Raw genomic sequence first — 26,205 nt, forward strand, 5'->3', positions numbered from 1 at the left:
GAGTGAGGATGAAACTTGCGATCGATGTCAAGATGTCATGGCCAAGGAATTGGATAAGCCACTTGTGAGATGTTTCTTCGGCTTGTTCCCAAAGTAGGTCATCAGGGGTCATTTGCATGTTCACCGTGTAGTCAAGAGTTTAGCAGGGTAGAACAATATTCTGTCCAGGAGTCTTTTGTGTGGAAAGAGACCAAATGAACATCCCTGGTCATTTCAGGGGCATCAAATGATATCTGAAAACCCCTGACAGACATGGACGTATCACCTTTTTTTTTCTTTCTCTTTTCATCTCAATTTGTTGGATTTTGATAGATTCATTCCCATCTGTGGATGCTACCTACCGTTGGAGCACCACAATGTAGCTCTCCAAGGTGGAGAAAATACAAAATACGAAATGAAGAAAGCCATTTTTAAGATCCAGTTATAGCGTAGGTTTCGGGCTCTCAGGATGTGTCTTATGTCGAACTAGTTGCATGAATCCCCAGCACCTGGGGTTGATACATGCGGTCAGCGGTAGCGCAGTGGGGTTCCCACACTCTGAGTCAACTTCACAATTCCAACCCATACCAAATACCAACCAATACCTATCTACACAGCCAAAATGACTCTCACCAAGCTCAACTTCATCACAGGCAACAAAAACAAGCTCCTCGAGGTGCGGGCTATTCTCGGTAAGGTCATCGAAGTGGACAACCAGGAGGTCGACGTCCCCGAGATTCAAGGCACAGTCGAGGAAATCGCCAAAGAGAAGGCCAGACGTGCCGCCGAAGCGGTAATTTCTCCCTAGACTTTTTATGCTATAATGATATCTGCTTATGAAGGAATAGATCAATGGACCTGCCTTGACCGAGGACACTGCGCTTGAGTTCCATGCGCTTAAGGGTCTCCCTGGGCCATACATGTATGTCTTTGTTACATTAAAGGCTTACTTTGTGATAATAGTACTAATGATTATCAAGCAAATTCTTCATGCAGAATCTGGGCCATGAGGGCTTGAACAAGATGCTCGATGGCTTCGAGGACAGAACTGCCGAAGCTGTGTGTACCTTTGCCTTCTGCCGAGGCCCTGGCGAAGAGCCCATTCTTTTCCAGGGGAGAACTGAGGTGAGGCAAATACTGTCATTTCAAATCTATATAAATCTAACTGATGTACAGGGTACTATTGTGCGACCCAGAGGCCCAGGACAGTTCGGTAAGTGAACATCTAACTGGGCTTTGCAGAGAATCAAAATCTGATATATGACAGGCTGGGACCCCATCTTCGAATATGATGGCAAGGAGACCTATGCCGAGATGGACAAGGATGAGAAGGTAAGAACGATCTTGTTTCCCGTTGAAAAAAAAGGCATGTACTAAGAGTCCCGCGAACAGAACAAGATTTCGCACCGGTACAAGGCGCTGGTGAAGTTGCAGCAGTGGCTGGCCGAAGGCCAGCAGTAAATCGCCATGGGTATATAACTCGGCCTCGCGAAAAGACCATAGAAGAATGAGAAACGAAGATCAAAGATTGTATATGGCCCGACGAATTCCCTCAATCCGCATTCTCCGCGCGCGACTGCTTCCATGAGTCGACCCATTGTGCGATTCTCTGACAGTTTGAGTCCACATCTGAATCCTGCTCGCTGTTCAATTCTACCACGATCTCTTCGTCGAATGCCTCCCGTGCTTCGTCGGATAGGACGCCGAAGATTTCTGCGTCGACGTTCTCTTCTAGCTTCTTCTCGTGGTAGCCCCTTGAAATAATTATGTTAGTTTGACGGCGTAGATAGATTTGTGAGGTCGATTGTCATACCGTGAGGAAAGGCGGTCATATAGAACATCTGTAGTGGGGCAGCGGAGGACAACGACGAGATCGATCCAGGACTTGGGGAAGAGGTCGCAGGCGTGCCAGTCGATTAAGTAGCCGCCATTAGGAATTTCATCCTCGAGGGCATCGAGGAGCTGTGTCGCGCATGGATTAGCATGTGAACTTTTGAGTCTTAAACGATGGTGGAAAGAGTAGCATTCCAGGCGAAGAAAAATTTGTCGTGGGAAACATTATTACCTTATCCTCATCGACCACCCAGGTCTTCAATTCCTCATCATATTCATCGAAGCATCCACGGTCCTTTGCGACCTGGTTAATGGACAGGTGCTTCAGGCCTATCTCTTGCGCGAGTTGTTCGCAGTGGACGGTCTTTCCCACGCCGGGAGTGCCGGTGATGATCACATTTGGAGAGGTGCGCATATTTTGTTATAAGGATCGAGATCTTAAAGTGGAATTGTAAATTGTAGATTGTAGATTGAAAATGGGTTCCCCAGATGAAATAATTCCATCGGACTAATTTTCGTCCCGGGTATCTTATCGTGGAGGGGTAAATTACCGCATTGGGAATGTATAAAAGACATTTATAGTAACTTCGCTTTGTTTTTAATATTTCAATTAATCATGATACAAAGGCTATGCAATGTCAACTGAATCGGATTGATTTTATGTGGCTTCATGTTTCGGGCTGGTTATACGTAGCCTAGTACTGATTAGCATTAGAATATCTACAGATAGAACAATCACTCACTTGAGAAGCTCGAATATCTTGTACTTTTGCAGATAAGGCGTTCCCCTGCGATATGCTTTGAGAAGTCGAGTGGGATCTGAGGGCTTCACAAACGCCCCGATCAGACGCTCCATTGCAGGGGAAGTCTTGAACATGGGATCGAATACTAGCAGATTTGCGCTGCCGTTGGCTCGTATTTCAAATCCGACAATTGTCATAGAATGACCTGTTTCAAGTTAGAGAGACGTCTACGGGTGCTAGAAGACTTAGAAAACTGTACCTTGATGCTGGAAGTATATCGGAGGGAGATCAGTCTGGACGATCTTTGACTCGTCTTCTGGTGAGCACGCTGATCGGAAATAGTCGGCGACGTCGATGTAAAGAGCATCACAGGCCCGTAAATCGCTTCTCTCTGCCAGACTCCTCGCTTCACATCTGGAGACCGGAGTTAGCGGGGTTAAAACGAAGCAGGCTAGATAACTCACGGAATTCCTAAGCCCATGAAAAGTGCTTGTGCCTGGGTACTCGTTAGTATATAGAGGATAATCGATGCCGATCAAAAGACTTACTTCAGGCGTTCCAATAAACTTGCGGGTATCTTTGATACCACCTGTCTCGGCTCTCCCAGAACTATTGAACCCCATATCCCAGGCTGACTCAATCATATCCTGCAGCTCAAGAATCGTCGGCCCCTTATTTGGGAAGTGCTCATGGCCAAAGCCATGAGACTTTTTCAGCCAAGAGACCATCATTTGGATATTGCGATAGCCACAAAACCCGCCTTCCCGACGCATCTTGCAGATATGGCGGACTTTGGGGCTACAGAAGAATGCCCGCTGGACGGATTTGTCCTGTTCGCACAGCCGAGCAATAATAGGAATCAGATGGTCGGTCTCGTTTTCTACTGTCTCGCGTCGTGTGAGTTTGCCGTCCGATGTGATTTGCGTTTGCTTTGATATGCTGCCGCCCTTTTCCAGCATTTTCTTCAGCCATGATGGCATTTTCTTCTCGTGGGCATGTGGACCCAATTCCGAGCGCTGAAAATTATTAGTACTCATTTCGAGATATTCAAATTTGGGACAAATACCCCTAGTCTCTTTGTGCCATCGGCATTGGTTGTCCTTGGGGGACTGCGAGGCCGTGGTGGCTTGGCAGTGTTGACTCGCGAGGAGTCTCGTTGCATCCCACGCTTTCCTCCTTTGTGAGAGTCTAGCATGTCGAGGGGGTCTTCATCATCAAAGGATTCATCATACCCATGACCATGTACGTCTGGAGTTGATCGTGCCGGTGTGGCTCCGATATCATCTAGCGCCATGTCCTCTGCAACATGCAGATCTAGGTGACTCGAGAGCTCGGCACTTTCTATCATCTCACCACATCCATGTGGACAGTCGACGTATTTTTCTGCGCCATCCTCGTTCACTGGCAGTGGAGCCGAGTTTTGACCTGCAAATTCCTGCGGGTTGTCCTGCAGGAAACCCGTTGACCCGGTTTCTGGGTGGCAGAATTCGATGTGTTGGGACACAAAATTAGCATCGGAGTCTGTGAAAGGGCAAAAGGGGCATGAGACGGTGTTGTGGTCGGCCATTATGGAGTTTTCATCCAGTGCTGACGGTGGAGGGGAAATTGTTAGGCTGATGCTTGGCAGGCACCGCCTGAGAGATGAGAGTCAGATAAATATGTACAGAATGCAGAGAAAAAAAAAGCAAAGCCAAGTTAAGCAAACAACAGTAGAGATAGAAGTATAGATAAAGGATTAACTTGATGCCTAAACGAGCAGAACGGTGCCCGTTTCCCGAGACCCACCTACGGCAGAGTTTAGCGTCCAATTCATACATATATCATCTTATTATGTCCACACATCAATGAATCATCTAATTATTATACCTAGGTATTATCCAAAAAAGTCATATCGTCGTAAATACGTGGGATTTACCCATCATCCCAGCCCTACTCTAGCTAGAGATAGAGACGTGATGTGCTCGGCTCACTGACATCCTCCGAGGTAAATGAGCAATGCAAGAAACCAACTGCCCTGGACTCATTTATATCCAGCTCCGTAGCCAAAGACGGCCGTTGCTCATCACTCCCAATACTCGATCGAGCATCACACTCAACATCCGTCGTTATTGTGTTCGAAAACATGCCAGGTGACAAGACACTATCTGGAACTTCGCCCCATTGCACCGGTTTCAGCGCATGGTCAACCGCCGTAGTCATGGGATGACATGCAGCGCTGATTGCCGCACTACACTGACCAGCCAGCGGCATGTGCGATCTAAAGCGACGCAAGCCCAAAAGTACAGCGGCGATGGGCAGCAAGCCACCAACGATTATTCCGAAAATGATGGCAACGGGTGAATAGCCGCATGTAACGAGGACATCTGGGGAGCTTTTTTGGGGTACTCCGTGCCGATCGAATGGGATCACCTGGACGAAGAAAAAGCTTTGGGATACGAGCCAGTGGAGAACCGCTGAGACTACCAGCAGCGGGACACTGTATCGGTATGGAAGACTGAGGTAGTAGGTTGAACGCTGGGCGCCGCGGGGCCAGGATACGCGGAGAGGCTTTTGCGCTATGGCGTGGTTGTCGTACTCGACAGCGCCGAGCATGCAGGTAAGCAGGCCGTTGTAGAAGAAGTAGGCTAGTGAGACAAGTATCTGAGGTACGTTGGCCAGGAAAATCATGGAAAATATCCCACTTGCGGTCCCGGGAATGCTAAGACCCGCTAGGGTAGTCCCTGTACTTGCATCTCCCAGGCCAGAGTCCCATAAGTTATTCGATTTGGAGGCTTTGTTGTAATTAAGAATTCCCAGGCGAAGAACGATGACGGATGGGATCAACATGCACACGAATCTAATTGAAGTCAGTCAACTGCTCGCTGAGCTCATTGCTGTTATGATGGGGTAATATCATACAGGAGAATCGTATACACCCAGCGTGATATACTCGCAGCTTGAAACCATCGTTTTCTTGGAGGTAAACGAAGCGGAGTCTCTTGTTTGGTTTCCAGAAGATCCAAGTATTTGCGTTCACGGCCCTTGTATTTCCGCCATCCTTGTGTTCTCTTCTTAATTAGAGACCCGGACAGTAGACAGGCTCCCTCGGTAGCTGGGTCCGGCTTGGCAAGGAAAGATGCAATCGCATCTCCGGTCGTGAGGAAAATATCTTTTCTGTTCTCGCGCGCCGCCAAAAGCGCACAGATGAGCTTGACTATATTGCAGCCGATTACAATCAGGCAGATCGGTGGGCTGAAGAATAATTGACAAGTCTCCTTAACTGGCAGCGTCATGCAGTGATCGATTGAATATGATCGCGGAGTCTGTTTACCGTAGACTCTCGGGTACGTGCACTCAGGTTCACCTTTGCGTACTGTCACACTACCCGGGAATGAGCTGTTGACCCAGCCGGAAGGATTGTCTAGCTCAGCTTGGAGCCCCTCTAGGGAAGGATATTGATCGAGAATATCGTCAAGATGGTTGTAGTCCTCGGTTTCGGGAATGCCGTAATGCCCGACATCTAACCATCCTCCACTCTCGTAAATACCGCCTGGGATAGGCACCGACAGACGTATAGTGGGGCGCGACCACGTTAATGCGTGAACGGTCCAGTTATGGGTGTTTTCTTCAGCTATACTCTTGGTGCAGGGGTATTGTTCGTCACACAGCCAGCTGAATTGAGAATTACCACCCTCGAAGTTTTGATTGTTTCCAGTTCCTATCCAGGCCACGGACTCGTTTTGAGGCATCGAGTTTTTGGTTACCAGAACAATCGTTCCATACCCGGATGCATAGTCTTGAGCAAAGATATCAACGCATTCTTGCTTGGAGAGAGTGTTGAAACTCCTATCACGGATTGCAGAATTGAAAGATGGCAACTCCATTCCGACATTTTCTGTGAAGCATTGTTCAAATTCCGTGGTATTGCCATGTTCCCGAATAAGGCTATCCTGTGCTGCAACGACTGAATATTCCGTTGGCCCAATGGAGAAGTAGACGGCAGAATTATAACTAGCAGAAGTTCATATCAGCCAGAGTACCTTGAAATATAGACATGTTGCACCACAAACATCAAATGAATAGGCAATGAGGTGATCAGCAGGACCGATCCCAGAAGGCGTCGCTTGCCTGTTTGGTAGCGAACAAGGTCTATGATATTCGGGACACCGATTCGAACCCATGTCCTTTGACTATGCGCTTTATCCACCTGTTCTCGTGAAGGGGCTGCAAGGCACTGCATGCAGTAGTTGCTCGCCCCCAGAAGGGCGGTGCTGAGAATATTGATCAGGAGGTGCAAGCCCGTGGTCCAATTCTTGGAAGTAGAGCACTTTCCCATATAAAGTGAAGCAAATGAGAATATCTGCCCACTATTCCCCGAATATGCCAGACCAGCGGCGATGACGGTGAGGATGATGTTTAAGGCGAGGACACCCCCAATGATCCATGAACAGATCACAACGCCTTTTATCCATCGAACAGGATCGGGATCGGTCGTTATTTGTTGTACATCCTTCTTGGGTTCTTTTGAATAATTTGGAAACCATGACCATGACCTAAAAACCGATAGTGGCTGTGACTTCCTCATTGTTTCCTCGGCATCGTGCTGTTGCCTTTTGGGAAGCATTTTGGGGTCAAGCGCTGTCACACTGTCATCGAGACCTGGAAAGACAATCCTCCCACGTCAATAGGGAGTGTCGATATCTTTGAATGTAAATTTGGGGAAACCAGACAGGGGACTCTGGGGTTGTTATGTATGTTATAAGATGCCAAGCGGCAGCATCTTGGCAACGACAATCATCTTCCCGATATGGCAATAAGAAAGGGCTATGCTGTCACTATTTTCTGCCTAAGATCAGCGGGTATGGAGTAGAAGGATCAAGTATCGTATCCTTCGTGGGGGCCAAAACAATGTAGGCCTTTACGGTTGTGTAACTCATCTATCGAAGAAGGTGTTGGGGCTTCGTCAGGAAGATAGAGGAAGAAAATCAAAGGTTATACATAGAAAAATCTCTTGCACAGAATATGCTTTTTTTACCCCTTCGTATACACCTAAAAAGAATAATGTAAAAGAACACCCAAAAATACCACTAAAAAGACATGACAAGGCCGCATAAGTGGCCGACTATTCTTGTGCATAGTAAATTAGGAAGTTCCTCGAATAGTCAAGAAAGTCTAAACAATGTAGCCCGGTAGAAGCTATCACAACGTATTTCTTCAAATGTGAGAATAGAAACCGATATATCTGGCTAGTTTTCTATGTGTTAGCTTTGAAGCCATTCTATCGAGACTCTTAACAACAATTTCTCCATTTACTATTGCAATCCGCATTCCAAGTCACCTCCGCTTCTAAGCTGCCAATATTTCACAAGTATAGCCCCCGACAATCACTGGGTCCCAACCGACATCATGGGCTTGCCTCCATAGTTGCAGCCTTATATGCTTCCCTATATCCTAGTATTTCAAGTGTAGAAATCTCATTTGAACTTCGCCAGTAGGTTGACCGAGAGCCCGAGGAAAACGCCCAAAATCCCAAACTGACGCACTCGTCTTTGATAAATGAGTCGCTTCCACCATCTGCGAACTAGTCTACCCATCCTCTGTGAACGCATTGCAAGGGCCCTCCGGATAAAAGGCAGCTCTCTGGCGATGAGATCTGTAAGCCAGCACTCGAAAGGATTGTCTCTTCGGGACACCCGAGCCTTTGGAAGTGTTGTCATATACATTGGTTTTAGTTAAAAGTGAATAGAAGTTCGATACAAAAAAACTTCATGTATCCTGGAAACAACTTTTATATCCGTAAGACAATGCCACGTCCTAGAAACCTTAGCTGAGAGACATGATGTAGTCTAAACCTTGCAAGTATTCTCAGATTGTCGCATATACTTGCCAAGAGACACTGCCTACTTGCTGCGAATATTGTACATCTACACGATTAGCGTTTCTTACAGATTAACACATACATAGATGTTGATCATCTAGTTTAGTCTCCACCATTTAAAGCGGGTAGGGATCGGCCTGGCATAGCGCGTGGTTTACCTAAAATAGGATTTTATACTTCATAGAAACATCTATAATCCCTTCGAGACACTCAGAGCAGTCCATATTCACTTGAATTATACTTGATTTTGTTGTGCTAAATCTTGGGCGCAGTATTTGACCCTAGTTTGTTACAACTTGACGATGAAAAGCTGCTTTTGTTTTTTTAGCTGTCGTTTGCGCCAAGTTAATCCCTACGATGTAGTCAATAATGCGGAATACTCCTGATTCCTGAAAATGATCTCTGATCTCTGACTTAAGATGGCAATGAGGACCATTGAGAGTCAATGAAGCTGAACGCTTTATAACTAGCATACTCACATCTAACATGCTATACGCGCACCCCAAAAACTAGAGGAAAGGGGACTAGCTCGGGAATATACGCGGTAGGGTATGTAGAAGTAATTATAGACAGGAATGTATGCAAATAATTGCCGGAACACTGAAGTCCCAAAAGCAAACTTAATGCGAGCCCTGCCCTATGGAGCTCATCGTAACTGAGCTGCCTTCCATAAACACGGGGGATGTCACGGAGGACGAGTGTGGAGTGGTGGAATCAATACGTTCAAAAGGGATGCACACATCACTTTGAACCCTTGATCTCGGCCTATGGCTCTCGTCCACCCCAACTACAGATTTGGAACCCCAAATTCTTGGTGAGCTTTTTCAATTGTAAGGTCAAAATCAAGGAACCGTCTAGCGGTGCTATTATAGGGGCCAGGTCTGTGATATCTTTTAGGATGCAATGCAGATGTATCTCACGTGGGTACCAGGTACACCCGTGGACCTTTTATACTCCGGAATAATATTCATCCCGATAAGGCCAATGAGGGGCATTTAATATGAAAATGGCGTGATTGGTGGGGCCTCCGACATCGTTGGTTCCTGGCCAGAACAGGCAGGCGGTCTCCACTTGGATAACTCTATTGCCAATTGAGTCACAAAAAAAAATATGCAGCCCAAAGCGGCCCCAATGGTCTCCGCTTTCGCCGGTTTCCCCTCCAAAACCACTTCTCGCTCCCTTGCATTACATTGTACACTGTCTTTACTTATTCTTGGCTTGACACTATGGCTACCACCATTCTTAATTCAAATTTGCCAGTGACCGCGCAGGCCCACAGCAATTGGGTCGTGCAGAAATTTGGCGGCACTAGTGTGGGCAAGTTTGCGCGCAATATCATTGAGCAGGTGGTCGAGTATGACGCATTTCCTCGATTTTGTTTTGACTGAATGAAGACTAACAATCTTACAGACCCAGCCTTGTGGATAACAGAGTCGCCGTCGTATGCTCTGCGAGAAGCAGTTCTACAAAAGCCGAGGGCACAACGAACAGGTGAGTCATCGTGATACTCTTCATATCACAATTGCGATACTGATATAATTTCTCCGGGACAGGCTATTGCGGGCAGCACGGGACGCTGAAAACCCCCGTTCACGGCAATATCTAGCATTGGTGGAGGCTGTTCGTCTGGAGCATGTCCAAGTCGCCCAGGAAGAATTGAAGTCAGCAGAAATAAGGGATCAAGTGATTGCGGACATCACCGGAGAATGCGAACGAGTACTCAAGTTCCTTGAGGCCGCTCAGACCCTGGGAGAGATCAGTGCGCGCTGTGTGGACAAGGTTATGAGCACCGGTGAGAAGCTGAGCTGTTTGCTCATGGCCGCTCTACTACAAGACCGCGGGGTGGATTCGCAGTATGTGGATCTTGCAGAAATTATTGATTTCCCCATCGGTCCTCACGGCTTGGACCAGGACTTTTATAATACCCTGGCAGCAGCTTTCGGCAGCAAAGTCGAGGCATGCGGGCATCGAGTACCTGTGATGACTGGTTACTTTGGTACCATCCCTGGTGGTCTGCTTGATCAGATTGGCCGTGGATATACTGATCTCTGTGCCGCCCTTGTCGCGGTCGGAACCCGCGCTCAGGAGCTGCAGGTGTGGAAGGAAGTGGATGGTATCTTCACCGCGGACCCGCGTAAAGTGCCAACGGCTCATCTGCTCCCGACCATCACCCCGGCTGAAGCCGCTGAATTGACTTTCTATGGATCCGAAGTCATTCATCCGTTCACCATGGAGCAAGTCATTCGCGCAAGGATCCCTATTCGCATTAAGAACGTCATGAACCCAAAGAACGAAGGCACTATTATCTTCCCTGACTCTGTGGCCGAACTGGAGAGAACCACGCCAGGACATGATCCACGTCTGTTCCGGACCCGCAGCCCCAGTCTTGCGAATACACCGAAGCGGCCGACGGCAGTCACTATCAAGCATAATATCCTGGTGATCAACGTGCATTCTAACAAGCGGTCGCTCTCCCATGGTTTCTTTGCGGGCATTTTCTCCGTATTGGACAAGTGGCGCCTATCCATTGATCTGATCTCGACCAGTGAAGTCCACGTGTCCTTGGCGCTGCACTCCGAGATGCCCCTTTTGAATGGAAACGGACGGGATGAGTATCAGGTCATTGATGATGATCTCCAGGGAGCATTGAACGACCTGGCGAAATACGGAACTGTCGACATCATCCCTGAGATGGCCATTCTCAGCCTGGTGGGCAAGCAGATGAAGAATATGATTGGGGTCGCAGGGCGTATGTTCACCACCCTCGGGGAGAACAGCGTGAATATCGAGATGATCTCGCAAGGTGAGTAAATAATTGCTGATCCCCACTCCCCCCGCCCCCTCGCTCTACCTTTTGTACCCTTGACTGAGGCTAACTGGATCTTTCTTCCCCCCTCGCAGGTGCAAGTGAAATCAATATCTCCTGCGTCATTGAAGAACGAGACGCCGACCGTGCCCTGAATATCATCCATACGAGCATGTTCACCTTCTTGGACTAAACGTCCCACATTTGCATCGAGCAAAAAGTCATTGTTGTTTAAGATATCCCTTGGGTTTTATTGATAGAAAAAAGTTGTGCATCCAACAGAAGTCGAAGACCCCCTTAAAGACAGGGGGGTCCGACTTTTGTTGGGAAAACCAAAAGCATAGACTTTCTTTTTTTGTGATGCATGGGCTTGGCGTTTTCTCCTTCCAATTTTTGTTTCGGTTTAGAATAGAAGTCATGAAGCGTTTGTTTCATGAGAGATGGTTTACTCTAGGTGCTCTGGGATATTAATCACACCTACCTCGTATATATCAGATTCTCTGCCTTTTCTTAGTTCCTTTCCATTATAGTGCCGATCCCTAGCTATTGCACCCTGAATAGAATTGAGTACACCGTATCTCCTCTCGATCTGATGGTGAAAGGACCATTGATGACTGCAGCCTGGTCACTATTATTCCAAGGTTGGCCTTTGAAATGACTAATTGCTAGTTGCTGGGTCCTTCCATTCTCGCTTGGCATGCTACCATTTATCAATCGATCATAAGGCACCATTTCAATGTGGCCACCTTGATTGTCACTGTCAGATTAGCATTTCCACTTGCTGTAGCAACTAATTAATGTCTCGCTCTAGCTTTGCTTGAAAACGAGGGCGATTGCATCGCTAAATTCCCCAATGGCTTGGGAATGGCCGAGTGTTACCATCTTGACCAAAAGATTTACTTACTGCGACTCTAACCGGACTTGTGAAAACGGCAAGAAAAGAAAGCTTCGGTAGAGGGCATATGCTACGTCCACCGACCCAGGTACGGTGTTAGTGCATAAAGCCTGTAACATGGGGTTCCTGATGTATAAGCAAGGGCATGGGGAAAGACAAGACACTAGGGTTCTCCCCTAGATTCGAACAATAGACCCCCCGTTCTAGTTGGAATTCATTACTCTGTACTCCATAGTCTCTGTACGGAGCTCTGATTATTAGGTTACGGAACCTGCAGACTAGAGTGCAGCACATGCGTTGTACGATGCAGGCCTGGAATATTGATTGGTCCTCGATGCACCCGAGAGCAATTGGCCACTCACCAAGGGTGTCAAGGAGATCCTCCATGACAGCGAAGAAACAAGGGATGAAAAGCAGCGTCCGTTTCAGAGTTACATCGACACGTCCACATACCGGGATGGCCGGGCCAATTGGGGTGCCAATGGTGGGATTTAAGAATAGTCGATATCTGGTGTCTCGGGTCTAGATTAATTGAGTCGTGTCATACTTGCAGACTTGTATATTGTATGATAGTATATTATTCTAGACACCATATGGTTCATATGGTAGCCCACCTAAAGATAGAATATGTGTATTTCAATATACACGTACTCCGTACTCCGTAGTCAATATAGTCAATAGTAAAAGGCAATAATGTCGACCTGACATACTCCGTTCATCCTTGGTGGATCAGATCGACGCTAGAAAATGTGAGCAAGGGAGGGGGACCCCCTTTGGTACCCAAATCTGAATTGATAATACCAATAATACCACCCCGATATGCCCCACCTTCCCATAGTAAAACGCGCGACGCGTCCATAAAATGACCATACGTGACATGTATTATCACACTATCTCACTCCATCGATCTCCCTCTCTCTCTCTCCTCCCCCCCGCCTTTCTTCTGTTCTGAGAAAAAAAGGAATTGAACATTTCTAGAATTCTATAATAATGATTTAGTATCTTCCAAGGGTTCATACGGGAGTGAAAAAGAGAAAAATCCTTAAGGGCCTGATATCTATCTCCCTTTGTCCCCAGAGGCCCATTCCCGTCCTTCCCAAGGAAACCCAGTTTACTCTACCAAGAGTCTTTCTCTCTATTTCTTCCTGTACTCTCTCTCTGTATTCTTCTCTTCTCTATCTCCTCTATCCTCTATCCTCAGCTCCCAGCAGTTCGTACCATATTTGGTTATTTTTTTCATTCCCAAATCCCAAATCTCATCCACATTCATCTGTTATCTCTGCGGCCTGATTCGCGCTTCAGCTGGGAAGTGTGACGCCTTAGCGCCTTGTCGCCCAACTTGTCTAAGCCTGCATGACGGCCTGAGGTTGTTGGCTTTCCCTCTCGATCGACGGAGTACCATTGGTCCAATCGGAATTCTCTGCACAGTCTCATCACACCAAGACACGGCTCGCTCGTTGTCGCAAACTCGGCCAGAGGCCTTGTTTTCAACAGTCGCGCTCTCCCGCCCAAGTCTGTTTACGCGTCATATGGTCCCTCTAGTGACTGGTGATATTGCGACTTGGTGTCCTATCGTTTAGGTTATGGGATCGACGCGTTCTACGGGCGCACACTACTCTTCAGTGCTAGCCCCATCAGCCCACGAGATCATCAGATCGCAGCCCCGTCTACAACCTTCACCGCTACCACTCCAGCCCATTCAGAATTCGTCTTCCCATCCGTCTTCGGGCCCGCACAGGCCATCGCCAACAAAAGGTCTTCGCCCTCAGGGCTCCCATCCGCGCCACGGAAAACTCGGTTTCATCCCGATATCTGCTCCCACTCCTCCCATGTTTACCACCGACTCCCCAGCCAAGAAACCGCCGTTCCCCATCTACTCTACAACCTCTATGCCACATTCTGCTCTCTTCACCACATTCTCCAGCGTCAATCCCGAATCATCAAAAGAAAATCACCTTCCCGAAGAACCATCCAATGACAGTTTCGCGGACTTCCCAGAGCCATCTTATGAATCCAAACTTCCAATGAAGCGCACACTCATGGAGGCCGCGCCGCTCAAGGAGCGATCTAATAAGAAACAAAGGCGTGACGACGCGCCAATTGCCTATCTACCTGAACCGCATGACATGCCGCCAGTGGAGGATGATGGCACCAAGCCTCCGTATAGTTATGCTACCTTGATCGGGATGTCCATTTTGCGCGCCAACAACCGGCGCTTGACGCTAGCGCAAATTTACAAGTGGATCTCGGATACCTTCTCATACTACAAGAACAGCGACCCCGGTTGGCAGAATAGTATCCGACACAATCTCAGTCTCAACAAGGCATTCATTAAGCAAGAGCGACCCAAGGATGATCCTGGCAAGGGTAACTACTGGGCCATTGAGCCTGGCATGGAGGCGCAATTCCTTAAGGACAAACAAGTGCGCCGCGCCACTATGTCCAGCCTTCCTCTTCCTGCTGCGCCTCAGAGAGATCTGATTCCTCAGTCGCAAACCGCAAGTACCACGACCTGGATGGTACCGCCGCAGCCCGCTTATCACGCACCACCTCATCACGCGCCTGTCCCCAGGCCGGCCCCAAATGACTTATCTTCGGATGCTACGTTGCCTGCGTCTGACCCTGCTCTTCAAGATGATGCGGACGAAGTTGTTCCCGTCCCTGCGCCACGCACAGCGCCTCGTTCCTCGCCACCGCAAACCATCCGGTCATCTCCTCCCATCGCTCCTCCCCGATTCGCCCGCCAGGGTACCCCTCCAACCCCCACTCAATCTGGCCCTACCCCCATGCCTCGCCCGCGCAAACGCAAATCGATTACTATGAATGATAGTGGTTATTTCTCGTCCTTGGAGTCATCGGCTCTTAGACCTAATAAGGCTGGACACATCTTGACATCTGATTTGGATATCGAGCCTCCGCGCATCAAGCGTGGCCGTGCTGAAGAAGAGATCGCGCGCATGCGTAGCTCATCTCACGATGTCAGTCCTGGACAGCCAGCACCTCGCAAAAACCCCAACCCACCTATCGGCTCTTCGCCTCTCCGCAGCCAGTATGTGAGCATGCAGCCGCCTCCGTTGACGCCTATCATCAAGTTTAAGAAGCCTGCCCGGCCGCCACCATCTGTGTCTCCCAATACCAACTTGAGAAACCACCGCCGAAAGATCCAGCAAATGGTCAACTCGCCCATTAAGCATTTAGGTCTTTCTGAAGATGCTCTTCCTTGGAGCCCGGCTTTCAATCTCCAGGACGAGTCCTATACCCCTCACGATCATTTCCACACCTCCTTTGATGTTTTCGCGGATTCGGGATCAGCCCAGGTATCCTATGGATCTCCCGAGAAGCGCTCAGTGAAACGCCCGCGCAATGACAGTGGCAACACTGTACTTTCGGACATCACTTCGGTGAATATAAATAGCCGACTGGGTGTGCCCTCGATGTCCCGCTCCAAGTCCTCAATCTTCCCCGAGTCGCCGTCTAAGCTCCCAGACACGAACCGATTCGGAGATGCTGGCCAGGAAGATTTCTTCTCATTCCATCTTTTTGATGAGAGCAATGACAGCCCGGGTGAAGTCGACGGTGTTGATCTCTTGCAAGGCTTCCAAAAGATTGGAGGCATGAGCAAGGATGACACCCTGAAGCCCAGAGCACTTCATCGACCACAAATGGGCCACCGCACCAATACGACGTTGTTCTAGGATGACCTCGTTTCATGATTTGTTTTTTTGTTTATAGGTTGGGATCTCTGGGAGACCCACCTTGTTCGATTTGATTATTCTCTCTACTACCCCCCTATTATCCTCCTGCTTTTGTCGCCCCGCCACCTTTGTTTCTTGAGTTTTGGATTGTATCCTGGAGTTGGTTCTCGGCGATGTTTCCAAGGTCTTGTGGGCGGTGTTTTTCTTTGGGGAGTTTTTGGGCTGCGCTGATGGAGCCGGTTCTGACATTTCCTCCACCGAGCCCGGGATGGCCTGGTTACGATATTAATGACGATGCTAAGATGTACATGCAAGCGATGGTTTTTATGATTTGGATATTGGGGTTGGGGCTATCTTTATGGGAAAACTACCGGAACACATTGATGGCGTTACTTTGATATAATGTATGTAGTTAGCAATTGAAAGCCATTATTTGTCCGCTTATCAAAATGTTCGATGAGCCATTCAAGCTTTGAAGGGTATCTGATTGACCCGATGAATGGATCCGATAGAGTAAAAAAAAAGAAAGGAAAATAGAAACAGCAACAGAAATGCATAATACCGAAACGCCCTCTCCAATGGATGCGTGTGGTTAATCCACCACCACTACCTCCCGGGGTCCCCAGTCAAATGGGAACCCTCCAGTCACCGACCAACCTCGGTCTTTCTTTTAGTCGCTGCTTCCACAGCCGTTGCAGCCACAGCTGACACACTGAATCGTCTGGTCCTCCTTGAGCTGCGCCTTGGGCACTCGGCAGATACATGTGGAGTTGAAGTTCGTTTCTTTCGTTTGGACACATCGCAAGCAACACAACTGGGAAATAAACCAGTTAGTCCAAGTCCTAAATAAAAGTGTTCCAAAGGGCAAACTAACCTTCTCATAGCCCTGCTTCTTCCACTTAGCAATCAAGTTGGCATCGGCATACTTGTTCTTGAGCAGGAAATCATATAACTCCTTCGAGATCGCTTCTTTCTCGTAGTAAAGTTCATAGATGTATCGTGAGCCTGTTAAATAAGAGGGGGCAAAAGTCAGTAAACCCGTATTTCTCAATGCCGCGGAGAGGAGCAACTCATACGTTGATGACTGATCTGAAATATAGGCCAGAGAACTTCATATTTCTTCTTTCCTTCATGCGATGCATTCTCTGCATCCTTCATCTTGTTGCTGAATTCCAGCAGGGTATCTTCAAGATCGTCGAAGCCAGCGGGAGGCGGTTTGCGATTGCGGGAAGTGCGGATTGGAGGCATGGCGGATGATATGTTACAGTTGGTAATAAAGAGATAAAATGTAATGCGATATTCCAAAGCGATCGTGTTCAACCTCACACTGTCTCGACAGGGTATGTTCTCTTCGATGTTAAATGAGAAAAACGAAGGAACGCAAGTTGCTATCGATAGGGAAAACTGCGCGTCATTTTTGTGCCGCTGTTCACCGCCTTTGATTTTGAATCGCGGACATCCTTCCCAGCTACCGTCTATTGCTTTGCTGTTATCTCATTCTCCGTATCCCATTTCACATCAATTGCTACTTAGCATCCCCCTATACCGCCATTATGGAACAACAGCTCGATCTCACCAAGCTCTCTGATAGCGATAAGAAGGAGCTCAACCAGGTCCTCACCAACGAGGCTCAGAAGTCCAACATTCAGCAGAGTGAGTGTTCCATCTTTCTATCCGGATATATTAGGGTTCTATACTTCATGATCTAGATGATCTAGATGGATTTGAACTCTAGCGCTTGATATCTTTTACTCTTTTGGAATCGAACTATAGCTAACATCAATCCCCTTCTAGCCGTCCACCACTTGAACGAAGTGTGTTGGGAAAAGTGCATCACCAGCAAGATCACCTCCGGTACCCTCGATAAGTCCGAGGAGACATGCGCACAGAACTGCGTTGACCGGTGGATGGATACCAGTCTGTCCATCCTCTCGAAACTGGACAACATGCGCGGCGGCCCCGGTCACTAAGCGTTTATATGTCTTGTGTTCTCGGTTTCTACTATTGCTGTTTCTGATCGCTATCTGGATGTCATGCATATGGATATCAATCACTATTCATAAAAATTGATTTGGGTTGGAGCCTGTCATGCTCTAATTTTCCTTGGGCGGCGGTTGGACGGTTTTGTTTGGGGGTTATGGATGGATAGACGGATTGTGGAACCATCACTTGTATACTAGAGTCAATTTATGAACCATGTTGTCTTGTACAATATATGTTGGATTTGTTGTGGGGATGTTATCTGTAGAACAAGTATATCATCGACGCTACCATATCCTGGATTGTGGAAGGATGGTGAGAATATGCAATATCGGCTAATTTAGGTTGGAGAATTTACTATATGTAAACTGGGTATATATAATTAGCAAACGATATGGCAACTGGGGTAATTGCGAAAGTCTGTGAAAGTCCAGGCTTGTAAAAAGCTGTGTACAACTCGTCTCAATATACTGCAACATAAAAACGTTCGCCCATTTACACCATCTCTAATCAAATATAGACTAAAAAACTACAACATTACGGTGCATTACTATGTGGTCTGGAACATGTCTTAGCCATTACAGGACCGACAAGTCCGGCGATTCTTCTGGAATCGTGCATTTCACTTTCACAAGTTATGTTCTTTTTGATCATTCAGCCCGGCTGGTATTTTAGCATCACCGCAGTGAAAAACAAAGTTCGCCAAAACCCTAAGAAATCCCTTTTCAAGCATTCCCCGCTTAGACAATGGCCAGCTTGGTGGCAGCAATGTCAAGAGCATCGACATCGGGGGTAAGACGGGCGAAGGCCTTCTTGGTTCCGTCAGGGCTGGAAAAGTAATATGTTAGCTTTCAATCCACTTAAAAAAAAAAAAAAAAAAAAGATACTAGTAAAAACATACCGGATAAGAGTGTTGATCTTGACGGTGTCAACATCGTACAGCTTCTTAAGAGCCTGCTTGATCTGGCGCTTGTTGGACTTGACGTTGACGATGAAGACGAGGGTGTTGTTCTCCTCGATCTTCTTCATGGCGCTCTCAGTGTTCAGGGGGTACAGAACAATCTTGTTGAAGTCCAGAGCGGGGCCGTGGTTGACAGACACACGGGGGTACTTGGGGGACCGCGACAGCTGGAGAGTCTTGGGGCGGTGGAAGGTGGCCGAGGTGCGGACCTTGCGGGACTTGTGAAGCTGTTGCCACAACCGCGTTAGCGATAGGCTCCAAAAGGGTTTCTTTGGTCTGCTTCATCTTTTGCTACGTACCGAAGCGCCCTTGGCAACCGCCTTGGCGGCGGCGTTGGCCTTGTTCTTGCCTGTAGAGAAGATTTCGTTAGTCTAGTGAACTAAAAAAAAATTCCCAAAAGTTCGTTCCGTAGATTGCCATTTGTGAATTTGCCGGTGTGAATGTGGTAGGTCGATGATTCTGACGTGGAGGCGCATATTTGAGATCGGTAGGCATATGGTGATGCAGAAGTGCTCTGCGACATGTCCTGGTGTCTCCGACTCTTTGCGAGGTAATCTCCAAATATCGAAATTTTTGAATCCGAATATCTTCCTCCACGTGCACACGGCGAATTCACAATTGGCAAGGCGGTGATCGCAATAGGAAGAGCGCATAGTTATTGGAACATACCGGTCTTGTTGTCGGAGGGGGCCATGGCTGTCGTCGGTCGCTGTCGATGATGGATTATCGCAGTGTCAAAAGTCGAACGGATTTGGAGTGGTCTTCGCTTAGCGAAAACCCTAGTGCTGTGTGTGGGTCAGGTGACCTGCGGTCCGCTGGGTCTGGTATCTTTGGTATTTTTCGTACAGAGTAGTACGGTATGGTTACTTTTTTGTCCAATCAGAATGAACATCGTATTTATCTCTCTTTTCATTTTCTTGAACGGCTTTTCTTTGCGTGCCAGTGGCCTCCTCTCCGTTTTGTATATTCAACCCTCAAGGAGATCCGAAGAGACAATAGATTCTTGATATCCGAATCTATTTTTCCAACTATTTCGATCCATCGTGATCATTAAAACATGGCTCCCCAAAAACGATCCAAGAGGCCGATGTTGTTGTCGCATAGTCGGCCTCGAATTGTCAAATCCAAGGACCCTGCTCTTTCAGCAAAGGCTACCCGCACTCTGATTCGATCCCATCATCGACTTCTCAAAGTCCGGGCTCAAGCTCTGGCCGCGGGCGACGAGGCCCGAGTCAGCAGTATTGACGCTCAAATCGAAGCCAATGGCGGTCTCGAAAGCTACCAGATCGCCAGTAAGCTAGGCCAGTCGATGGACCGCGGTGGGGATTCTAGCAAAGTCCTCATCGACTGGATTAAGCCGCAATTGAAGCAATGGAACAACACCATTCCAAAGCTTCGAGTCCTTGAAGTTGGAGCTCTGAGCACCAAAAACGCCTGCTCTACCAACCCGGCCTTGGATGTCACCCGGATCGACTTGAATTCCCAAGAGCCAGGGATTCTCAAGCAAGATTTCATGGAGCGACCTTTGCCCACCAGTGACGATGAACGTTTCAACATGATCAGTCTGTCATTGGTGCTCAACTACGTTCCGGATGCTACGGGACGGGGTGAAATGCTCAAGCGTTGTGTCAAGTTCTTGACTTCGAAATGTCCTATTGAACTCGTTCCCAGTCTCTTCCTGGTATTGCCTATCGCATGCGTGGACAACTCGCGCTACCTCAACGAAGAAAGACTAGGGGAGATCATGACTTGCCTAGGCTTCCGTCTAACACAAAGCAAGCGGACTTCAAAGTTGGTCTTTCATCTCTGGGAACACACCGGCAGCTACGCGCCTAAGAATTTTAAGAAGGAAGAGTTGAGGTCCGGCAAAACAAGGAATAATTTCGCCGTCATTCTCAACAAGAAGTGATTATCTGCATGCAAAACAAAATGCTATTATACTCCATGTACCATGCTGCAGGCGGGATCTAGTTCGCAATGAGCATGTCTTGTGGCAAGAAGGCCCAGACAGTCCCCACGGCTGCCAATATCGAGGAGATGATGAGCAGAATCCAATCAAGGATGTACTCCCCTCGACTGATTTCCTTCCCAAATATCTTGAGATAAAATGCAAGAGGGAAGATGATGCAGATCGTGAAGCACAAGAACGATCCCAAGAAAGCCATGATACGGTCGAAAGCCGGGAAGATGACCGCCAAAACAACAATCGAGGCCACTACAAAAACGCGGACCATTGCCTGTGAGAATTTGTGTAGTGTCTCCGAGCCATTCCCAGGCACATGGCTGCCTCCGAGTCCACAAAGAACTTCAAATGTGGCCACAAGAGGTCGGGCACTATGTTCTTGTCAGCAGTGTCCGAGGACAAATGAAGGCATTGAACTCACTTCAACGGCACTTTCGTGAGCGGGATGATCGAAATGAAGACTACAATACAGACGGATAGGGACTGTGGGTAGCTGGTGATGGTTAGAATGTTCGCAGTGACTTCGTCGCGGACGATATCGCCAAACATGAGCCAACCAATGATCGCCATTGAGCAGTCCAAAGTAAACTGTCAACTTGTTAGAATTCAACTTTATCCTGGTCATTTGATGTTCTTACTGTAAAGAGATAGGTCACCCAGAGGCTCTTGCCGTATTTCTGAGGGTGCCTCATATCTCTGTAGATGTTAGGGAAGACACCGTGGCCACCCCATGGTGCTTTCAAGCAAGTTAGCCTTATGATCATAATTGCTTTTTGTATGTTCACTTACACATAATAAGACCAAAACTCAGAGGGAGGGTAGCCCAGTTCTCAGGAAAGAGGAATGTATTAGCTGGTTGCCGCAAGGAGCCCGGCGAATTTGGCTTGATAAAGCCGTCGATGCAAATGAGTACCACAACTTTTGAGTGTCAGTTTTATCTGTCGGCCTTAGTTCGGAAGAAGACTTACTTGATGTGCATGAAATTATACCCAATATGCTGGTAATACTCAGGAATCGTAGCGGCAGGAAGTTGAGCGGAACAAGCACAACACCACAGACGATCTTCCATTGGAGGATGCTCAGTCCTGGTACCAGGGCATATAAACTGTCTGCAAAGAGCACAACTAGCGCCACACATGCTCCTAAAAGTTCCAGGCAGAACAGGAAACTGGTTATCAAACGCGCATTATGCCCGAAACTGATATAGGCCAAATCAGCATACGTGACAACGCTCTGGTCGACATCCAGACATTTAGCCAGGATCTTGGCCGTATAGGAAGTGGTAACTGCCGAGAAGATGAGGAATAGCAATCCTAAAAGCCACCCCGCGTGCTTCATCGCCAATGGAAGACTCAGCAGGCCGATACCAATTAGCACGTTGACCGAGTTGAAGATAGTCTGCGGAAGAGTGGATTGTCCAACGATGATGTCCTCCTGGGTTCCATCTTCATGTTGGACATGCTTGACAAGCAATGGGCCCCGATCCAAATCCCCAGACCCATCCACATGCACATGGGGATGGTGCTCTCGGTGGAATTGGATCGCATGCCTCCGCGTCGACTCGCTCATTCGTGAGGAGATGGTGCCATACGAAGTCGCAAAGGTTCTATCAAACGACGAGGCAAGCAGTCCAGTGCTAGGGAGTGCCCTCTTGGAAGACTCAGGCGCTCGTGAGTCCTCATCGTCCTGGTCCGAGTCCGAGTCCCCCCGAAGTAGAGGCCGGTCCACACCCGAGTTCCGACTCCAGGATGGAGATCTTCTTGGCCCATATTCTTGGCCAGTGGCAATGGCGAATTCATCGTCCGAGTGCGCAGAGACAAACGACGACCGCCGTGGGAGGACTTCTGGGAAGGCCGCGGCTCTCTGCCAAGACCGCGCGAAGTTGTCTATACTGTTGGGACCTCCGGCTTGGCGGACTCGAATCGAGTACGACGACGACCTGTGTAGATTGATTAGCTAACGGGCTGACTTTTGTCAAACAGAAATCGCATACCTCTGTCTACCGCCGATCTCCGACTCGGCGGTCGGACTCCCATGATCCAGATGACCATAATCGTAGGAGCTTGGTGTCGCAGCCGGTATCCTCAATGAGCCATATACCGGTTCACTGTCGTGATCTTCATCTGTTCTTTCGGCCCTTGACATATTTTCTCGTTACCAGCACGATGGTAGTAGAGCAGGTGACTCTGGAAATATATGATTTCAAGTTGGGGAGGTTCCCGAGGTGAAGTGCAGGAAGGGAAGTCAAGACTAAGAGGAAAAACTCCCCTCACTCTTATCACAGATAGCTCCAGGGACAGATAAGACGCGAAAACAACCTTCTGCGATATTGAAAAGAGCTTAGCGTCGAAAGGAGCTTCCGCTAGTGTGGGGTGCGGATCACGGAGATTTGATAAGCCAGAGATTTTTATGTGACTAATTGAATGGGCATTAGTTAGTTAGGAATTTAGTAGATTTATATATGTAGTTTCTTCTATTTATTATTATGATTTTTCTCTCCATGGCTACTAGTATCCGATTGCTCATACGGTCCTTATCCTCGACGTGAGAACTTTAATCCCCGAGGTCGATTTATGTGGCCCCAAATGATATTAGGGACGTTATATATAACAACACTCAGATATGTTATTGGATGCTCTTTTTTAGATATATTTTTAGACATATTTAAAGGTGGTAGAAGGCATAAACCATAAACTGCTCAGAGGGCTTTTCTATATATAACTAAGCATATATGATCAGGGATAAAACAGTCATACGACTTTCTCGAAGGCCTAACGTGGTGGTTTTAGGGAAATCTAGTACGTAAGAGAGATGTATTGAAGATATTTTGCAATCTACGCATGTACTATGCCTAGTTCAGAACTAATATCCATGGATACTCGCCTATTACCATGAAGTATATACATAGTACTACATTTATGTATCCAAATAACCTGGACAAGATGTATAAAATAAAAGAATGTACCTGTACCTGACTACCCGGCTGTTAGGCCATAACCCGGCAAGTACCAATACGTCACGGGTAGCCCTGGCTTACCTCAGCGTGCCAGCCGACCCCTCGAACAAACTTGTGTATGTCAAACCCCACGAGGAAATTTGCTGTCGCTTTTAAACGTCATATTCAGTTAAGGTATGTACTCTTCTTTGTTGAATCTATGAATATTTAAGAAAAAAATACCACTATTCATTTTTTGCACTTTTTTTTTAAACCTACTAACTGATCTTAGGTGTAAAATAGGCAAGTCTAAATCTTTGTTCGCCGACTCCCGCCCCCCATTACTGACTGAGTCTTCAGGCGTCCGCAGGGCCTTCGATAACTTTCTTCCCTGATCAACTGCCGCCTCGCCAAGATGAGCGCCCCTCCGCCGAACGAAGCTGAGAAGAACATCGAGATCTGGAAGGTCAAGAAGCTGATCAAGCGTCTTGAATCCGCTCGTGGAAATGGAACTTCCATGATTTCGCTCATTATCCGTGCGCTGTCACTGCCCCCGCCACCTACTGTCGCCGCTAACATGTCAATTTAGCCCCCAAGGATCAGATTAGCAGAGCAGCCAAGATGTTGGCTGAAGAGTATGTACGTGAAACCATATCCCTCCGTTCTGTCTGCGCCGAACACCGCCTAATCGCACAATAGGGTACCGCCTCCAACATTAAGTCTCGAGTGAACCGACTCTCCGTGCTGTCGGCCATTACCTCTACTCAGCAGCGTCTGAAGCTCTACAACAAGGTCCCTCCCAATGGGCTGGTCGTGTACTGTGGTGAAATTATCACCTCGGAAGGAAAGGAGCGCAAGATTAACATCGATTTTGAACCGTTCAAGCCCATCAACACCTCCCTCTACCTTTGTGACAACAAGTTCCACACTGAAGCCTTGAGTGAACTTCTCGAGGCTGATCAGAAGTTCGGTTTCATTGTCATGGACGGTAACGGTACTCTGTTCGGTACTCTCAGTGGTAACACTCGTGAGATCCTTCAGCGCCTCTCCGTTGATTTGCCCAAGAAGCACGTGAGTGGCCCCGGACTGATTGAGTACGATGTTCGTCCATACTGATTCCTACAGGGCCGTGGTGGTCAATCCGCTCTGCGTTTCTCGCGTCTCCGTGAGGAAAAGCGTCACAACTACGTCCGCAAGATCGCCGAGTTGGCTGTTCAGAACTACATTACCAACGACAAGCCCAACGTCGCCGGTATAGTGTTGGCTGGTTCCGCCGATTTCAAGAACGATCTTAACCAGTCCGACCTGTTCGATGGTCGTCTGCAATCCAAGGTTATCAAGATTGTCGATGTTTCCTACGGTGGCGAGAACGGTTTCAACCAGGCCATTGAATTGGCTGGTGAGACCCTGAGCAACGTCAAGTTCGTTCAGGAGAAGAAGCTTATTGGCCAGTACTTCCAGGAGATTAGCCAAGACACCGGCAAGGTCTGCTACGGTATTGAAGACACACTCAAGGCAATGGAGCTTGGTGCTGCTGAAATCTTGATCGTCCACGAGAACTTGGAGATCACTCGCTGGGTCATGAAGACCGCGGAAGGCAACACGGTCATCGTCCACACAAACAAGGCCCAGGAATCCAACAAGGACCTCTTCCGGGACAAGGAAACTGGAACGGATATGGAGGTTATCGAATCAGGCTCTTTCCTCGAATGGCTTGCTGAGGCCTACAAGGACTTCGGTGCCAACCTGGAGTTCGTGTCTGACCGATCCGGCGAAGGAAACCAGTTCGTCAAGGGATTCGGTGGTATCGGTGCCATTCTCCGATACAAGGTCAACTTTGAACAGCTTGCCGATCTCAGCGATGATGACGAGTTCTACGACGGTATGTTTCCTCTCTTTGTGTGTGTGTGTTTATATTCATACTAACTTATCTCTGCAGATTGACGGTATTGCCCCCTCGCAGAGAGCGAGGATGAACGGCCAGAAGCTCCCCCGGCGAGTCTTTTGACGGCTCGCCCTGTGGATCATACAGGCGGCTCCCGCAATGGAACCAAGGCATCCGTAAAGGATAACAAAAAAAGGCCTGGTCCAAGCTCCGTGAAGCTGCTCAGAGGTGAGAAATCCAGATAGACCATCGCTCGCGGGTTTGACTCTAATGTTTGAGTACAGTGTCGTCCAAGCTCCAAGATACGCACACTGAGGTCACCTCGGTGTCTGAGATGAAGATGAGGTTTAAATTGCAATTTGAAAGGTTGGGTGCAGTTATCTGCAACATTTGGTCATCCACCGCTGCTTGCACTGCTTACTCTATGTGAGCCGGACGGCGTTGGATTGTTTTATATTTCTCAGCCAGTTCTGTCGTTTCATCTCCGAATGGCATTATCTGGTACTTCGCTCGTTATTTGCTCGTTATTAAAAAAAAGCACCCGAAAGGGTTGATATAGAAGGTGCTATTTTATTGTTTATTAATTTGCTGTTTTATCTTGCGGTGTACACTTTGTCCATACCATCGACAGTGCGTACATTTTTATTTCATTTATTCGTATAGTAAATTGAGA

The 26,205-nt window shown here is 47.9% G+C and overlaps 12 protein-coding genes across 12 annotated transcripts; 6 read left to right on the top strand and 6 right to left on the bottom strand.

Moving 5' to 3' along the window:
• Nucleotides 1-544: 544 nt before the first annotated feature.
• On the top strand, nt 545-1,440 carry N7455_005887 (non-canonical purine NTP pyrophosphatase; the record flags this gene model as incomplete). The annotated part of the gene is made up of 6 exons (XM_040956642.2): nt 545-772; nt 828-901; nt 960-1,104; nt 1,156-1,192; nt 1,247-1,311; nt 1,372-1,440. Coding segments are annotated over 6 exons (618 nt in total), but the record flags the coding sequence as incomplete, so codon positions are not given.
• Nucleotides 1,441-1,531: 91 nt separating this feature from the next.
• N7455_005888 (nucleoside triphosphates FAP7) lies at nt 1,532-2,227 on the bottom strand (the record flags this gene model as incomplete). Its single annotated transcript, XM_040956607.2, has 3 exons — nt 1,532-1,733; nt 1,793-1,941; nt 2,045-2,227. The coding sequence occupies 3 exons, from the start codon at nt 2,225-2,227 to the stop codon at nt 1,532-1,534; spliced, it is 534 nt and encodes a 177-aa protein (XP_040812900.2).
• Nucleotides 2,228-2,470: 243 nt separating this feature from the next.
• Nucleotides 2,471-4,122, bottom strand: N7455_005889 (uncharacterized protein; the record flags this gene model as incomplete). The annotated part of the gene is made up of 6 exons (XM_040956629.2): nt 2,471-2,507; nt 2,556-2,760; nt 2,815-2,969; nt 3,020-3,051; nt 3,104-3,571; nt 3,622-4,122. The coding sequence occupies 6 exons, from the start codon at nt 4,120-4,122 to the stop codon at nt 2,471-2,473; spliced, it is 1,398 nt and encodes a 465-aa protein (XP_040812862.2).
• Nucleotides 4,123-4,493: 371 nt separating this feature from the next.
• N7455_005890 (uncharacterized protein) lies at nt 4,494-7,158 on the bottom strand (the record flags this gene model as incomplete). The annotated part of the gene is made up of 3 exons (XM_040956533.2): nt 4,494-5,391; nt 5,454-6,545; nt 6,605-7,158. The coding sequence occupies 3 exons, from the start codon at nt 7,156-7,158 to the stop codon at nt 4,494-4,496; spliced, it is 2,544 nt and encodes an 847-aa protein (XP_040812959.2).
• A 2,480-nt stretch (nt 7,159-9,638) lies between these two features.
• N7455_005891 (aspartate kinase) lies at nt 9,639-11,411 on the top strand (the record flags this gene model as incomplete). The annotated part of the gene is made up of 4 exons (XM_040956584.2): nt 9,639-9,766; nt 9,823-9,903; nt 9,966-11,215; nt 11,314-11,411. The coding sequence occupies 4 exons, from the start codon at nt 9,639-9,641 to the stop codon at nt 11,409-11,411; spliced, it is 1,557 nt and encodes a 518-aa protein (XP_040813029.2).
• Nucleotides 11,412-13,696: 2,285 nt separating this feature from the next.
• Nucleotides 13,697-15,808, top strand: N7455_005892 (forkhead box transcription factor; the record flags this gene model as incomplete). The annotated part of the gene is made up of 1 exon (XM_040956528.2): nt 13,697-15,808. One exon carries the CDS (start codon nt 13,697-13,699, stop codon nt 15,806-15,808), a length of 2,112 nt encoding a protein of 703 aa, XP_040812887.2.
• A 670-nt stretch (nt 15,809-16,478) lies between these two features.
• On the bottom strand, nt 16,479-17,056 carry N7455_005893 (BUD31 family protein; the record flags this gene model as incomplete). The annotated part of the gene is made up of 3 exons (XM_040956633.2): nt 16,479-16,622; nt 16,683-16,813; nt 16,885-17,056. The coding sequence occupies 3 exons, from the start codon at nt 17,054-17,056 to the stop codon at nt 16,479-16,481; spliced, it is 447 nt and encodes a 148-aa protein (XP_040813003.1).
• A 305-nt stretch (nt 17,057-17,361) lies between these two features.
• N7455_005894 (Tim10/DDP family zinc finger protein) lies at nt 17,362-17,778 on the top strand (the record flags this gene model as incomplete). The annotated part of the gene is made up of 2 exons (XM_040956569.2): nt 17,362-17,461; nt 17,603-17,778. 2 exons carry the CDS (start codon nt 17,362-17,364, stop codon nt 17,776-17,778), a joined length of 276 nt encoding a protein of 91 aa, XP_040813049.1.
• Nucleotides 17,779-18,528: 750 nt separating this feature from the next.
• Nucleotides 18,529-19,443, bottom strand: N7455_005895 (60S ribosomal protein uL23; the record flags this gene model as incomplete). Its single annotated transcript, XM_040956674.1, has 4 exons — nt 18,529-18,616; nt 18,690-18,976; nt 19,049-19,098; nt 19,419-19,443. 4 exons carry the CDS (start codon nt 19,441-19,443, stop codon nt 18,529-18,531), a joined length of 450 nt encoding a protein of 149 aa, XP_040812941.1.
• A 363-nt stretch (nt 19,444-19,806) lies between these two features.
• On the top strand, nt 19,807-20,658 carry N7455_005896 (25S rRNA (adenine2142-N1)-methyltransferase; the record flags this gene model as incomplete). Its single annotated transcript, XM_040956513.2, has 1 exon — nt 19,807-20,658. The coding sequence occupies one exon, from the start codon at nt 19,807-19,809 to the stop codon at nt 20,656-20,658; it is 852 nt and encodes a 283-aa protein (XP_040812933.2).
• Nucleotides 20,659-20,716: 58 nt separating this feature from the next.
• N7455_005897 (putative transporter) lies at nt 20,717-22,865 on the bottom strand (the record flags this gene model as incomplete). Its single annotated transcript, XM_040956570.2, has 6 exons — nt 22,706-22,865; nt 21,681-22,651; nt 21,502-21,630; nt 21,351-21,448; nt 21,134-21,300; nt 20,717-21,083 (listed from the first exon to the last, which is right to left on the bottom strand). The coding sequence occupies exons 1-6, from the start codon at nt 22,855-22,857 to the stop codon at nt 20,717-20,719; spliced, it is 1,884 nt and encodes a 627-aa protein (XP_040813014.2). The 5' UTR covers nt 22,858-22,865.
• Nucleotides 22,866-24,062: 1,197 nt separating this feature from the next.
• On the top strand, nt 24,063-25,962 carry N7455_005898 (translation termination factor eRF1; the record flags this gene model as incomplete). The annotated part of the gene is made up of 6 exons (XM_040956684.2): nt 24,063-24,183; nt 24,237-24,286; nt 24,347-24,718; nt 24,773-25,529; nt 25,611-25,760; nt 25,817-25,962. The coding sequence occupies 6 exons, from the start codon at nt 24,063-24,065 to the stop codon at nt 25,960-25,962; spliced, it is 1,596 nt and encodes a 531-aa protein (XP_040813005.1).
• Between the last annotated feature and the right edge of the window lie 243 nt (nt 25,963-26,205).

Source organism: Penicillium solitum, assembly GCF_028829755.1.
Source record: "Penicillium solitum strain IBT 25940 chromosome Unknown utg000003l_segment0_segment0, whole genome shotgun sequence".
In the NCBI taxonomy this organism is placed as follows: domain Eukaryota; kingdom Fungi; phylum Ascomycota; class Eurotiomycetes; order Eurotiales; family Aspergillaceae; genus Penicillium; species Penicillium solitum.